Source organism: Ziziphus jujuba, chromosome 3 (genome assembly GCF_031755915.1).
Source record: "Ziziphus jujuba cultivar Dongzao chromosome 3, ASM3175591v1".
NCBI classification, from domain to species: domain Eukaryota; kingdom Viridiplantae; phylum Streptophyta; class Magnoliopsida; order Rosales; family Rhamnaceae; genus Ziziphus; species Ziziphus jujuba.
This window is the reverse complement of record NC_083381.1, coordinates 16,760,682-16,776,820: the sequence shown is the minus strand read 5'-3', so window position 1 is coordinate 16,776,820 and position 16,139 is coordinate 16,760,682. Positions and strand designations below refer to the sequence as shown.

General features: G+C 30.4%; 4 protein-coding genes across 6 annotated transcripts in view; all 4 read right to left on the bottom strand.

Moving 5' to 3' along the window:
- LOC107422510 (putative F-box protein PP2-B12) overlaps window positions 1-16,139 on the bottom strand; it is a 111,887-nt gene that overhangs the window by 44,481 nt on the left and 51,267 nt on the right. The window lies entirely within an intron of this gene.
- On the bottom strand, window positions 2,199-8,214 carry LOC132799318 (protein ACCELERATED CELL DEATH 6-like). 2 transcript variants are annotated; one of them, XM_060816050.1, is made up of 6 exons: window positions 7,877-8,214; window positions 7,746-7,784; window positions 6,171-6,390; window positions 4,149-4,860; window positions 3,240-3,778; window positions 2,199-2,826 (listed from the first exon to the last, which is right to left on the bottom strand). In XM_060816050.1, the coding sequence occupies exons 4-6, from the start codon at window positions 4,555-4,557 to the stop codon at window positions 2,275-2,277; spliced, it is 1,500 nt and encodes a 499-aa protein (XP_060672033.1). In that variant the 5' UTR covers window positions 4,558-4,860; window positions 6,171-6,390; window positions 7,746-7,784; window positions 7,877-8,214; the 3' UTR covers window positions 2,199-2,274. The 2 variants fall into 2 exon arrangements, with proteins under 2 accessions (XP_060672033.1, XP_060672032.1); XM_060816049.1 differs by lacking the exon at window positions 7,746-7,784.
- On the bottom strand, window positions 8,254-10,444 carry LOC107422537 (F-box protein PP2-B10-like). Its single transcript, XM_060816051.1, has 4 exons — window positions 10,374-10,444; window positions 9,676-10,151; window positions 9,222-9,343; window positions 8,254-8,905 (listed from the first exon to the last, which is right to left on the bottom strand). Exons 1-4 carry the CDS (start codon window positions 10,414-10,416, stop codon window positions 8,512-8,514), a joined length of 1,035 nt encoding a protein of 344 aa, XP_060672034.1. The 5' UTR covers window positions 10,417-10,444; the 3' UTR covers window positions 8,254-8,511.
- Window positions 13,327-15,018, bottom strand: LOC107422535 (F-box protein At2g02240). Its single transcript, XM_016031996.4, has 3 exons — window positions 14,683-15,018; window positions 14,217-14,335; window positions 13,327-13,892 (listed from the first exon to the last, which is right to left on the bottom strand). The coding sequence occupies exons 1-3, from the start codon at window positions 14,836-14,838 to the stop codon at window positions 13,502-13,504; spliced, it is 666 nt and encodes a 221-aa protein (XP_015887482.1). The 5' UTR covers window positions 14,839-15,018; the 3' UTR covers window positions 13,327-13,501.

Sequence of the window (16,139 nt, the reverse complement as noted above, 5' to 3'; positions counted from 1 at the left end):
TGTTTGATGAACATTTCTATATACATGTTCAACTTTCAAAATTACCTCAACATACATTGGAGGCCCATCATTGTCATCCCTTCATTCCTCACTTCTTGAAGAAAGCATTTCACATCCCTATCACAGCGTATTTCTGTAGGATCCAACTTTTTTGCACATTGTCCATATATCCATTTTAGCTTTAGCAAATATTCATTTCAATCTATTTCAATAGAATTGAAAATCTCATCATCTAACTATGATTTTGTGCATCTCTTGCCGACAGAAACCATTATATTTTTACCATTTCGATATTCCCAATTACCACCATCATTTTGTACCAATGTTCCATTGTATAAAATTGCAATTACAATATCATTATCTTCCATTTTACTACAAAATTAAATGAATAATGTTAAACTAAATCAATAAATATATAAAAATTTGAATAATACTAAACCAACATACTAAATGTATTAAAAAAGTTGATTTTGTTTTTTTTTTTTTTTTCGGGTCAAATATAGCTTTTTCCTATTGGCGGAAAACTGGCAGAAAATTGGCGAAAAATTTGCGGAAAACTTGCTAAAACTGACAAACTGGAGGAAAATGGCGGAAGTTCATCTTTTTCGCCAAATTTCCTCCGTTTTTACTGTTTTTCGTAATTTTTCAGTTTTACACAAATTTTCCCCCATTTTCAAACCATATGCCACCTAAGTATTTTTAAACTCACATATAACAGCTCATAAATTAATTTCTTGCATACCCATATTAAATAAAAAGCTTAAAAATTCCAAAACTAACAAAAAATAAAAGAAAAAAGAGAAAGAGAAAAAAGAGAAAAAATACATATTTCCTTAGTTTCATCTAATAAGAAAAAAGATAAAATTTTTACCTGAGTTTAGTTTCAGATATGAGAAAATATAAGAAAATGAGAGTGAGAGGAGATGAGATGCAAAGAGTGGCCTGTTAGAGAAACCCTTGCATGAATGGCTGTGTAGAGGAAGAAAAAAAGGGTAAAAAAAATCTATTGCATAATTTTCAATTTTATCAAGGGTATTTTTGTCCCAAAGTAGTTAGCTTTTTTTTAAAAAAAAAATTACTATTCTTCAAAAATCATTTTACAAGGTGGCTACTTTTCGAAAAAACCCATAGAATTTCCACCTGAGCCTTAGTAAGAAATGGGTTTCTTTTTGTTTTGATTGGGCTTTGTTATAATAGAATTTTAGGCCCAAGGACGTACAAACAGTAAAGGGGAAAACAAAAAAAAGTAAAAAAAAGGTTCGGTTATTTCTTATTACCCATATATTGGTAAGAGCCGGTTCATCAAAATAGAAAGTGACCAATAATATGGTTGAAATCAATTTCCTTAGCATTTGTAAGGGTTTACTCTCCCATTTAGAGTTTTAGTTTTAAAAAGTTAAAACTGATTTAAATGCATCAAAGTACTAAATGAAATATGATCATGAAATTAAACATGAAAAGTGTAGTGATGAATACAATTCTCAATAAAATACGATTCTTCATACACTTAAGTTCATAACATCCAGATAATTAAGGTAAAAATCGCTATGAAATCAAAGAGCTCCTTTAATTAACTCACTCGCCCACTCGCCGCCCATTCCCATAACTTCAGGGAAAAATTGTAGATTAAAAAAATGTTAACAAATTCATATTCTATAAATTTTCCTTTTTCCATGAAAAGCAGTAAATTTCGTTTTTCTTTTTATTTTATTTAGTAGAAACGAAGCTTCAAAATTCACGTATAGCATCAAGCACGAAGTGGGTATTGTTCTTATCTTAACCTCGACCAAGAACCAAAAATTAATGATAGAAAAAAGAAGGAAAAATAAAGCACCCAAAATTAAGAAAGTTACTGAAAAACCAAGATATATGTCCCCACCATATCCATGTCTAGTCCATGCCTAGTAGCAAGAATGGACATAGTTTGCTCATGGAAACTTGATCCTGAGACTTTCCTAGTAAAAAGCACATTTTAATATAGGAATTCTCCCTTCAGCAATTTGGACGAATCAAGTATGTTATATCAAATAAAAGAAGGAGAACTCATATGATAATGAGCATAAAAGCAAATTAATAATCATGGTTCAATTAGACCCAAGGTGAGCTTAAAAAAGCAAAAAACAAAATAAAATTTTCTTCCCTTAGACATACATAATTAAGGAAACGAACACTACAATCAAATATAATCAAATGACACATTAAAGTAACCTGCTTCAATTGTTAGGACCTTAAATTGATGTTGTAGAATTGCCTATGAAGGTCCATATATCCAATTTATGAGGAGAAATTTTTTTTTAATAATTTGTAGAATAAAAGAAAGAAAGACAATCCAACGACACAAGCAACAATTGAAAGTGCCCTGGAATAGCCTAACATTGCATAAGTGCCTGTAACAAATGCAAGCACCATCGCTGCCATGCCCATGGCGGTGAGAGCAAAGGCAAGAACAAAATACCATAATAACCTCGACTTATCTTCTCTGAAGCTCAAAAAGAGGTGAACAGAGACGGCAGAACTAGAGAGGACCATGGCTAAGGTATCCATTATGATAAATGCCTTGAATGCTGAGCTATCTCCGAGTATTGGAGTGCCCTGTAATGGCCCTTTGTCACTAATAAAACCTCCTGGTACAGTAAAACCTGCTGAAAAAGTTACCGTGGCAGTCAGTGCAGCAACTATCAAATTAGCATCCTTGGCTTTATCTAGCTCAGATAAAGTAGAAGCATCCTCTTCAATTTCTTCCTCTTTATCATCATTTGAGGGATGGTGTTGTAATCGAGTGCCCGACCTCAGACCATTCTTTTGCAAGCGTTGTATAAATTGGTTCTGCAATATTGATAAATTTCTGTCTATAAAATCTTAAGTAGGTTTACAAAGATATGTAACTCATCTTATATCAATAAGAAAATGGAATTTTACGGTGTAGATGGTCCGCACCTTGTTATGGTGCAGACTGTTTCAAAGACAACAGTTTTTTAAGAAATCGTTGTCAATATTAGTATCTGTATGATAGTATTTATGATCATTTTTGAAAAAACTATTGTCTTTGTGAAAGTTCACATGATAAAAACATACGAACGTCCGTACTATAGACGGATTCTCAATAAGATGCGACTTAATAACGAACATTCTATAAGGCAATATCTATACCAGAGAAAATAAATAAATAAATAAATAATCAACAAAATAACAAATTGTATACCACCAAAAAAAATAGGAATTGCATACATATAACTCACCTTCCTCGCTGCTTGAGTTTTAGTAGCGGAAGCAATGTCAAGTGCATTTTGGTTTTGATTGTTGAATGCCATTCTATCCACTCCACCGTGATCAATGAGATCAACCAGGTCAATAATAAGTGAAATGGCAATGTGATGGAGTGGAGTGTTCCCTTTATTATCCTTTTCATTCAACAAGTTTTTGAGCGCATTCCTTCTCAGTATAGCATCCATTGCCCGTTGAGTAGTACTATCGCTCTGCACAGCAGCGTGTAAAATACTCGAGCCTGCTTTGTTCACTAATTCACAGCATTCCGGACATTTTTGTATAATTTCTGATGTTACCTCCTCATGGTCCCAAGCTGCTGCAAGATGAAGAGCAGTGTTTCCTTCTGTGTCTTTCATGTAGGCTGCTTCTGCGCTGCCAATTGGTAATTCTAGAAACGGTTTCACTGCAGGAAGATATCCCATATATGCAGCATGGTGCAACGGATTCCAGCCCACTCGATCTGTTTCTTTCAACAGATCTCCCATTTTTGCTAGGATCTTTTTTATCATTTCTAAATTAAAGAAAAATCAAATATATGCCACTTCCAGGAAACAGAACCATATTTGTATATATAATAATCATATCAACCGAGAAGAAGATTAAAAAAAAAGAAAAAAAAAAGAAGAGCAAATATCAATATACACATAGCATAAACTCTAACTTTCTGATGTAACTAAGTTTTTCCTGTTTAACCTGAGTTTTTTAGATTTATATATCAACATGCTGTAGTACCATGGAAACCATACAATAATATGTTGTTGTGCCACTAGACATAAATGGATTAGCATTCTATAAACAATTTTCAACATATATATATATATATATATAAACATTTTTTCAATATATATATATATATATGTATATAAAGAATTTCGCAATACCTTGATCTTTTCGTATAGTGGCAGCATGCAGAGCATTTCTGCCATCAGGACCACCAGTAGTTGGTGATTTGCACTTGTCTAATATCTTAAACACAATATCACTGTATCCTCTCTCAGCTGCCATGTAGAGTGGAGTCTCCTGTTCCTTATTAGCCAAATATACCAAATTGGGGTCTTCCTCTATCAATATTTGCACCACACTTAAATGATGAAATCGAACCGCCTCATGGAAAGCTGTATCTTGATTTTCATTAAGCATCCTCATCATCCGCCTGGCTTCTTCTAAACCTCTCTCCTGGTTTTGAGGATGATGACCTTTTGCATGTTGAATGAGGATCTTCAGTATTGAATCATGTCCATATCTCGCTGCTATGTGCAGGGGAGTCTCGTTTTTCTTGTTGGGCTGCATCAGCAGCGCTAGACACTTAGTAAGCACACTTTCCACAAAAATGGTTGGTTTGAGATATTCGGCGTTGTGACATAGATATGAAGGATTGTGTTCTTATTTGGAGTCAGTAGATTTTGAAGTTGATCTTTATCTTGAAACATACTGAAATCGCCTCTTACTGCAGCCCAGTAGAGTCCTTGTCCCATGTTGGTGATGATCTCTGTTTGCTGCTCTGTTTTGTCCTCGGCGTTCTGGTTCTCCTTTGGTTGAACAACTTTACCATCTTCCTTCACCTTATGCAAACTTGAGGAATCCTTTTTTCTTCTGTGGAATGAAATTGGGATCCTTTTATATATCCAAGTTAACCTTCCTTGCGATTGCAATATACTCGATTAAACTAAAAGGAATGAGAGATTTCTTAAGGTAGGAAATCAATCAGTCAAGGGAAGAGAAGAGAAGGATCATCCTAGGACTTTCACATTTTCTGATTAAGACAAATATGATAAACACCAGGATTTGGTAGTGGTTGCAAACATATATTGCATATTTTATCGACCACTTTGACATAATCCTAGTCAATTGTAAGACTTTACTGTTATAATAAATAAATAAATAAAACTGGAAGTTGCTAGCAGAAAAAACAATGCATATGGAAAAGCAAGTTTTGTCCAACTTTGAGAATTATTTGTACACCAATCATTTGACTACCATGCCACTCGTTCGTAGAAAAGAATAAATAAATGAATAAGTTAGCCTCCAACTTAGACATCTATGCCAAAAGTCTTTACTTAAGTTATTTGTCAAAATCATTGATCATAAAAAAATAATAAATAAATAACAACAACAATAATATTAATTAGCAAAGAACGAGCTTCACATTACTTCTCAGCGCGCGCGCGCGCGCGCGCACATATATATATATATATATATATATATATATATATATATATATATATATATATATATATATATATATATATATATATATATATATATATATATATATATATATATATATATATATATTTGATATGTAAAAATTTAATTCTAAAATGTTATATACATGATATATTAATAATTACATATAAAATTATTAAAAAAATATATTTTTTAATAATTATTTTTTTATTTTTTACATTTTAAATTTTAAAATGAAAATAAGTAAGGTACAAACAATTCTCAACTATTAGAAGTTATAAAATATAATATAATTATATTAATTATTTATATATATTAATTAATAAATAGTTTTATTAAATATGTATTTTTTTACATTTTTATTAATAATAATATATTTTTAATTATTAAATTTTATTACAAATCGATTGAGTAAAAGAAATATAATCTCAATTCAATAATTTTACAATTTTAATAGTTAAATTGATGATTAATTAATTAAATAAGCTTATTTTAAAATTTAAATAAAAAATTTTATTTTTTAAAATCAATTTCTGTCAATTTTTAAAACAAGTTAGAAAGGCATATATATATATATATATATATTTATTTCTATGTACCAGATTTAGGCCTAGATTCAATTCCTTCAACAACCAGTCCACACTAACTAATAACAGTCTCCATTATAATACAAACCACCATCTGATGATCCTCTCCACCATCATTGAAGAACTCACCTATTTCCACCTCCAACAGCCCATCTTCTCTTACTTTACATAGCTCCTGCTTATCTTTTGAAGGGTCTAAGAACACTTCACGCCCAGCCCCATGTTAGGTTCCTTAAGTTTATACACAAAATGAGCTCCATAAGTTGATTTTGGAGACAGAATGTTTGTTTCGATCCTTCCCTTGATGTCAAGCCACCATACAAGCCTGAGTTCAGCCACTCTAAAGAAGCTGCCAGGCCATGAGAGATCGAATCAACACATAAATTTACAAATGCACAAAAACACATCCACTGTAAAGGTTTTAAGCTGATTGCATATCTTTAAGCACAATATTTTATCCACCGTATTTGCACAATATTTTATCAATTACTTATTACCATTCAATATTATCAATCTTCCACAGAAACAACAGGGACTTGATGGTATAAGCAGCCAAGAAGTAAGTGAGGATGATAAATAAGTCATGATGGATAAAAAGAACCACCATATATGAACTGAATTAGTTGAACACAACTTAATACATCTTGATACCCTAATTATTATTTAATAAACTGCTTTTGCTACAGCCTAAGTAAAACTTTCAGTCCATTAAAAATAGATGAAGCATAATCTTAAAAGAACATTTTTGAACAAATTTGATCAATAAAAGTGAGAAAATTTAGTTTAGACTCAGGTAGCGATTTCCATTGCCAATTCTCTGGTTTTACTTCATATTCAATAGCAAACTCTCTTGCCCCTATCATATAACATATTTTTCCACTCTTTCTTATCGATTGCAAAGCTCTTTGGTAGAAGAATTAAAGATGCAATATGGCCAAAATTGACGAATCAGGGCTCTCTTTATTCTAGATATAAGGCTAGTGGACAAATTGACAGGAGTGGTCTAGTGCTGGCAAGCTGTCTGAAGGAGTCAATACTGATTTAGGTATGAAGTTTGAGTTAACTATTTTTAATGCATATGAAGTTCATTGAACCAAGAAATTAAAGAAACGTATCTTAAACATGTCGGAAACGAGCCTCCTAATGTTCCTAATCTGGTTTACTTGTTTGCTTAGGGCACATGGTTGAACAATTACTAACAAGTATAAATAAATAAATAAATAAACTAGGAAAAGAAATTTAATATTGTCGCTAAAAAATGGGGCCAGTTCAATAAGAATAATAAATAAATAAAACATGATTATATTAAGCAAGGTGAAAATATCATTAAAGAGGACTATGTATATCTTCAAGTTGAATCTCTCAATCTATTCAGAGCTCCTAGGCTTTCCTTGTTGGCTTCTTTTCAAATTGTGTTTGATAAACGGTATAAATACCAAATAGAGGTTCATTCTTAATTTTTTGCTTAAACAAATTCCAATCTCTCTGTTTTTCCTTTCTTTTGATTTCTCTCCTTCGTATCAAAGCAACCTATTTCCTTCTATGGAAATCCTAGATATTGGAAGCAATAATCATTCACAATATTGGACATTGCTAATTCATCCGAAGAAACAGGCACAGGAGAACTCGAAGGTAAAATCGCTGTTTAAGCACTTAAGCAAGAACAAAATATCAATGTTTTAGGACATAGTTTGGTTTCAATACCTCTTAACAAGTATATACAGTATTCTTAAAAATATACGTCTGCAACACAATCTCAAAGCAAAAACGTATAAAGTCATTCTCAACTTCAAACTCTTAAGAAAGGGTCTTTTTAACATATAATTGATTCATACCTTAAAAAATGAAGATTAAACATTCATAATTTATCAATCCTCCAAGATTTGTAGTGTAGTAGTTCTCTGTTTTCTAAAAGCTTTGCAGTTCTCAGAGAGATATGGGCAATAACGGCAATGATCATCCGCAGAAGTAAACAGAATTTCTCAAACACAATTTTGAATAAAACATTGAAACTGTATAAGAAAGTGAAAAGGACAAACAAATATTTTCTGGTATAGTATACGACTGCATAAAGTGACAGCAAACAAGTTGAAAGGCAAATATATAAATATATATAGGTTGTCCTGATGTAAGCTTGAAGCTCTATACGTATTTCTGTCTGCCAAATTTAGGCCTATAAAAAAAAAAAAAAATGGGGAAATGGATGAAAAGATGATCCACAATATATTGCTTTACTGAATATTGACTGATTCTCTTTTACATTCTAAATAAGAAAAGTTGTTAAAAATCATTATATCCTTCAAATGCATGACAAGGCATATTAGACGAATATAAAGGTTATACCATTTAATGTCCAGACAATATTGTCCTTCTGGAGACGGCTCCAAAGATCCAAAATCCAAATCCTCATATATCTCCAATTTTAATAAAATAATAGTAATAATAATAAAAAATTATAACTAATTAATTTCTATCCTTCTTTAGGCCTAAACTCAATCCCTCCTACAATGAGTCCCGCCTTCTTAACTTCATTATCATCCTGCATGAGGATGCACAAAACTTTGTCATTCTCTCCATGTTCAATGAAGAACTCACCCATCTCAATCTCCCTCCACCCTTCTCCTCTACCATCTTGATATGGCTGCGAAGGGTCGAGGTAATTGCTCGGCCCCTTCCCCTTCTTTTGCCCTTTCAATTTGACCCACAACTCAACAGGTTCTTGATGAAATTCGGATATGATCTCTGCAAACTTATACACAAAGTAAACTCCATAAGTTGTTTTAGAGGACAACATATTTGTTCTTATTTGTCCTTTGATGTGGAGAAACCATACTTCTTTACTTTCAGCTACTTGGGGGAACCTGCTAATCAATAAAAATATGCACATATATTTATATATAGATATATAGTCACAACAATACTCATTATACAAGCATTTTCACCAAAATTTCAAGCTGAATTCATATTTTGAAAATGTTTAATTACTAGATATATAAAATGCATTTTATGATTATCATTAGTGTTTTTTTTTTTTTTTTTAATATCTGCTTTTATTTTCCATTTAAAAATGGCTTTGCTACAGCCTAAGCAAAATTTTAAATCCATTAAAAATAGATGAAGCATCATCTTAAAAGAGAATTTTGACCAAATAAGATCGACAAGGAGTGAGAGAATTTATACCTAGACGTTTCAGGTAGAGATTTCCATTGCCAGCACTCTGATGCTTCTGCATGCTCAATTGTAAGCCCTTTTGCCCCTATCATACAACATATTTTTCCACTCCCTTCATCTATTGATATACTCTATGGTCAAAGAAATGAAAGATGGAGTCAACATTTATATAACTCAAGCAAAGTTGAGGATACCAAAAAAAATAAATAAATAATTTGTTGACAACATGTTAAAATATGGTGATTAACAAAATTCGAAACATAATCATCTTAAATCATTTTTCAACTAATGCAATATATCTATTTGCTTGTTCAAAACATTGGTTTTGTATTAGTGACGGATTAAAAGTAATTACTAGCAAAAATTAAAAAAAGGGATTTGAAGAAATTGCAGGAAATAAAACTTCAACATAACTAAAAATTAATATCAAGAAAAAAAATGAATATATATATATATAGCTTACCTTGGTACCTTTATCTATGAAGATGGGGATTTTACATAAATGGAAATAGAGGTCATTCATGGACAAAGAATTCAATAATTTTTTTGATTCTGAATCCGATCTGGAGATGATATCCTTGATATTTTCTGGCAAAAGACTCTCCGACTTAGCATCAGAATCATCATTAACAGCACAAGGAGATGATGATGATACTGATAACGAACATGCATTTTCATTATGAACAGTAATACCCATTTCTGCTTTTCCTTTTTCTTTCTCTTCCTTAATATCCATTTCTGGTTCCCTGACTCCCTGATCATCAGCTTTTTTACCAATTTTTCCTTCTGATATGTCCTTCTGTTTTCCTTCTGAACTAATTTTTTCTGGCACACCATAGCCGTAATTCTTTCGCTCTTCTTTATAAATTTTTTTGTAGACAAACTTTTCGCCCCGGGCCTTAATCTCTGATAGACCCATCCCTCTGTTCTTTTTTCTTCCTAAAAAAATAAAAAAATAAATTAAAAAAAACACTAAAAAGCTATAGCAAATAAGTTTTTTTCTTTTTTTTTTTGGGTAAAATCTGATTTGTTTCAAAACAAGAAACAGAAGAAATATGATGAACCAAATTCTTGTATATAGATATATATATAAACACACAAACACAAAAGAAGGGGAAAATTCATCAGCTCAAAACGCGTATTCCTGGAAAGAAAATTTGCCTTCCATGGTTGACCCAGATAGGGAAAAAACTAGAAGTCGCATTGATTAATAAGTTGATTTTTGCTGTGCACCGCCCCCCCCCCCCCCCCCCCCCCCCCCCCCCCCAAAAAAAAAAAAAAAAGAAAAAAACCTAGATTAAGCAAATTCTTGTTTTCATACACCTTCCATTGCGTCATAACTAGCATATATTTTTATTGATTTATAGATATTATTTCATTTACACCCTTTTAGATTAGATCTGGGGTAGTTTGAAAATATGCTTCAGATTGATAAAAATCAACCACATCCCCTATCTTATAACACTGTCACTTTCTCTACTATGTTGTTGTTTAATTTATTATTATCTCTTTAAAAATTAAATTTAGAATTAAATAAAATTATAAATATAATTTTATTGTCTTTATTTATTTTGTTAAAGTGTTTTTTTATTATTATTATTTTTAAATTTGCTCTCTTATCTCATCCTTCTTTTGGGGTTCATGATGAACTCGAGGTCAGCTCAATTTTAACTCGCTCAAACTAGATTCATAATGAAAATGAACCAAGTTTAAATAAGAAATGAAACTTTAGAGCTGATTTTGCAATTAATTAAGTTTGTGAATAGCTAGAATTTATGATTTATATATATCTCTGTCAAAATTGTATTTAAATTTGAACATATTAAATATTTATAATGTATAAATAATATTTTTATATTTTAATTTTTTTAAATAAATTAATTTTATAATAAAAATTAATAGAATAAATAAAATTTATTAATAACTAGTATTAAAATTTTTATTTAAAAAAAAATAAATATTCAATTTTTAAAGATTTTTATCTTTTAACAAACCAAGGGAGCTAAGCTCAAATTTTTTTTGAACATAGCGAATCGAACTGAAACAAATTATTTCAAAATTTTATAAATTTAAATCCAACTTAAACATTCATAAAATCATAAAAGTCAAGGTTCAGAATATTAATGATTGGCTCGTATGAAAAGCAGGAGTTATGGTCCCGGAGCATTTAAACTTTTTCAACGATGAAGGTTGTCGTTGTCACATGAAAGATGGAAAAGCAGATCCATCATTTTCACCCAAAAAAATTAAAATAAAAAAAAAATAAAAAAAAAAACAGATCCATCATGGCAAGGGAATCAATTTTTATAATAAAATGTATTGTTTTTTATTTTTGTCTTTGACCATGGAGTGCTCCCCTACCTAATTGTTATGAACAAAATCCCTATTCAAAGGTTAGAACGTTAATAAGCGGTTTCTTTCTCAATAAGAGAATTTCAACTTTCATAATAAAATATTTACAGATCATGCAATTTGACATTAGAAATTAGGAGACATGCACTCTTTTCAAAATATTTCTAAATGAGAAAATTGTTAAAGATCATATCCTTCAAATCTATGACAATGCATATTACACGATAGCATATGTACATAAAGGTTCCACCATTTAGGTGAAGAAAATATTAATTGTCTTCTGGAGACTGCTGCAAAGGTCCATAATCTAAATCCTCATCTCCAATGTTAATAAATATATATAAACATATATATAAGTAACTAATAAATTTCTATGCATCTTTTTGATTATAGTCAAGGAATAGAAAAACTTTTTAAAATAAAAATGAATAATTAACCAATTGAGAAAAGGATCTTACCTCTTAAATTTATCCTATTGGACGGATCCAATTTTTCATGAAATTTCTGAATTCCAAATCTTACCCACTTTGATTTAAAATATGTGCCAAAAAAGTAAAATAAAAAATAACGGGCATATTTTAATGCCGAATAATTTATCCATCTCACATAACATATATGGGACCATATTTTGGACCCACACCATTATGAGTTCAGAGTTGGTATTCCTGGAAGTATGTAAATTTTTTTCAAAATAATGAAGTAGGTCCAATCCACACATCGCACCTGCAAGGAAGCAATCTGCAAGTCCCAGCTTCTAATTAAATAAATAAATTAAAATAAATGAAGTTGGGAAATGGATGAAAGTTGATCCACAATAAATTGTTTTATTTAATATCTATTGATCCTCTTTTACGTTCTAAATAAGAAAATTGGTAAAAATATCCTTCAAATGTATGACAAGGCATATTAGCTTTTAGCATATAAAGGTTCCACCATTTAAGGTCAAGACAATATTGTCCTTTTGGAGACCGCTGCAAAGGAGGCGAAGCCAGAAATGATAGGGTGGGACTAAGAATTAAATTTCTTTTGATAAAAAAAATTAATGGGACGACTAAGAATTAAATCTCTTTTGATAAAAAAAAATTAATGGGACGACTAAGAATTAAATTTCTTTTGATAAAAAAAATTAATATTTAAAATCAAATTATTTTAAAAATAAAACAAACATACCACACATGAACTTCATATAATTATCTTATTTTCTTTGAAAATAATTAAAACAAGCATAAATTAAGTTACTTGATTTTATTGAACATAAGTACAAATATGTTGAAAACAAAAAGGATGAAAAACTATATAAAATTCTAAGTTGTTAGCCATCATGTACAAAAAGTAAGAGATTTTTGTTTGTCAATATGATGGTAAAATAATCTCATAGTCTTATACTCTATAAAAAACTTGATTTTGAGTAACAAATAATATTGGGTCAAAAAAGAAGAAGATTATAATATACATAATTAGTCATCTATATCTAAATTACAAACCAATCAAATTTATTCATAAAACTAATTTATTATTTCAACTGATTTAATGACAAGTTATAGATAATTACAAACTCTATATGGTCATGTTTAATTGATAATCATGGAAATTAATAGATATATTAATAATGCTAGAATTACCAAAATGTTGATCAAATTTATTTATTAAATCATATGATAAATATGTGACAATATTTAATTGGTTTATTTTTTTTATTCACTTATCTATTTAAAGATTTAGCATATGAATATGTCAATTAATAATATTTTAACATATATCATTTAGTAAATATTTTATTATATATAACATTACTAAATATACCAAATATTCAAAATACAAAATAGGAACTTAAAATATAATAAAATGCACATAGGGTAAGAGTCAAAAAAGGGCGAGGGAGATGTGGTTCGGCCCTTCTCCAATATTAATAAAAATAAATTATAACTAATTAACTTCTATCCATGTTTAGGCCTAATCTCAATCCCTTCTACAATGAGTCCATTCTTCCTAGTTTTAGTATCATACTCCTTGAGCATGAAGACAAGCCTGTCATTCTCTCCATGTTTAATGAAGAAATCACCCATCTCAATCTCCCTCCACCCATCTCCTCTATCATTTTGACGTGGATGCAAAGGGTCGAGGTAGTTGTTTGGCCCGTTCCCCTTCACTTGTCCATTGAAATCGATGCTTAACTCAACAGGTACTCGACGAAATACGGATATGTTTTCTGTAAGCTTATACACAAAGTAGACTCCATAAGTTGTTCCAGGGGGCAACATCATTTTTTCTATTTTTCCTTTTATGTGGAGAAACCATACTTCATTGAGTTCAGCTACTTCCGAGAACCTGTCAATCAATAAAAATATGCATATATATATATATATATTTATATATGGTCACAACAATGTTCATTATAGAAGCTTTTTCACCAAAATTTTCAAGCTGACTTCATGTTTTGAAAACTGTTTTAGTAGATAAAATAAATTTTATAATTATAATTAATTTTCTTTTTAAAAAAAAAAAAATTCTTGTCGATATCGCAACTAAGAAATTGCTATTGCTACAGCCCAAGTAAATATTTTAAATCCATTAGAATAAATAGATGAAGCATCATCTAAAAAGAGAATTTTGAACAAAAAAAGATCAATATAGCAGTGAGAAAATATATACCTTGACACAGGTAGAGATTTCCATTGCCAATACTGTGGCTTTTCTACATGTTCAATTTCAAGCCCTCTTGCCCCTATCATATAGCATGATTTCCCACTCTTTTTATCTATTGCAAAGCTCTGTGGTCAAAGAATGAAACATGGAGTCAACATTTATAACTCAAGCAAAGCAGAGGAGACCCAAAAATAAAATTATAAGAAGAAGAGAAAAAATTTAATTTATTGGTTAATAAGCATGTTAATATATGATGATTAATAAAATTCTAAACATAATCATTTTAAATCATTCTTTCAACTAATTCAATATAACCATTTGTTTTGTTGAATACATTATCTCTTGTATTAGTGAGGGATTAAAAGTAATTAATAGCAAAAATGAAAAAGAGATTTATTTGAAGAAATTGAAGGAAATAAAACTTTAACATAACAAAAAATCAATATCAAGAAAAATGATTTTTTTGGCTTACCTTGGTACCATTATCTATGATGGTGGGGTGGTTACAGAAATGGTTATAGAGTCCTTCCTTGGGCAAAGAATTCAAATATGATGCTGAATCTGATCTGGAGATGATATCCCTATAATTTTTTGGCAAACGACTCTCCCACTTAGCATCAGAATCCATTTTCGGCTTCCCTCCAATATCCAGTATCAGCTTGTTTTTGGATGAATATCTGGCTCCTGACTTTTCTGACAAGTCTCTCTTTCTCTTCTATTTTTATTCCTTAGAAAACTCAAAAAGTTATAAAGAAAATTTTCTCTAAGTTTAATTCTAAGGAAGAAACACAAGAAAATATGAACCAAATTCTTATATGTATCTATATATATATATATATATACAAAAAGGACAGAGAAAATTCATCGGCTACAGATTCCACGAAAGAAAGTCTGCCGTCCAAGGTTGACCCAAGATTAGAGTAAATCAAAATTGTGTTGATTAATTTAATTAGTTGATTTTGGTGGTCGCTACTAGATGAAGCAAATTCTTGCTTCCATGTAAGTTAGACTGCGACATAACTAATAAATATTTATGAGGGAAATTCACACCCATCACATCCTGGAATTTGTTAGGGTGAGCTTTTTGAATATTAAACAATTTTTATTTTGGTATTTTGCATCCACAACTCTCATTTTACTTATATTGCTGATTCAATGCTAAAAAGCTAAAATGAAGTGGTCATGTGATGTGCACATGATGATTTAACAGGGGTACGAGATGTCATTTTACATCGTCTATTTTAATTGAAATTAGGGAATAGAATTAAAAAATAAATAAAAATTTCGTTTGCCACACGTGCATATCATTCAGAAATTAGTGAAGGAGAGGCTAGTCATGAGATGGATACTGGTGATAATGTCATCAGAACACATGAAGGCGCCAGCCCGTTTCGAGTTGCAGTGAGTGGAATCAAATCCTGTTGTCCAATATTGACAAAATTGAATTTGAAAGCTAGAGAGAGAGAGAGAGAGAGAGGGAGGAAAGAGAAGACGAAGAACAACAAAAGTTCCTTTAATCCTTCTCTTCTTATTTTTCTTCTTTCTGTCTCTAAGTCTCTGCAGTCAAAGCTCAAACCTTTACCAGTCCACAAGATATATATGTGAGATGTTATAATTACGTCCATGTAACATTTATTTGTAGTATATAAGAAGCAATGAAGCTTCAAAATGGCTTTGCTATTAAATACTTACTATTTTATTAGTTTTTTAAACAATTAACATTAAAAGAGACGGCGACAAAAAAGAGATTTTTACTAAATAAGAAAGAAAAATACTATTTGTTGATGTTTGCCCCACATAATACAACAAGCAGTAAATCCACAATATGTCAGTGGCTCAAGATAATATTTTATTATGTGTAATTATAGTATTTCGTTGCACAATCGCTATGTTGTTTCCCATAAAAAAATGTATATCCATATAATAACA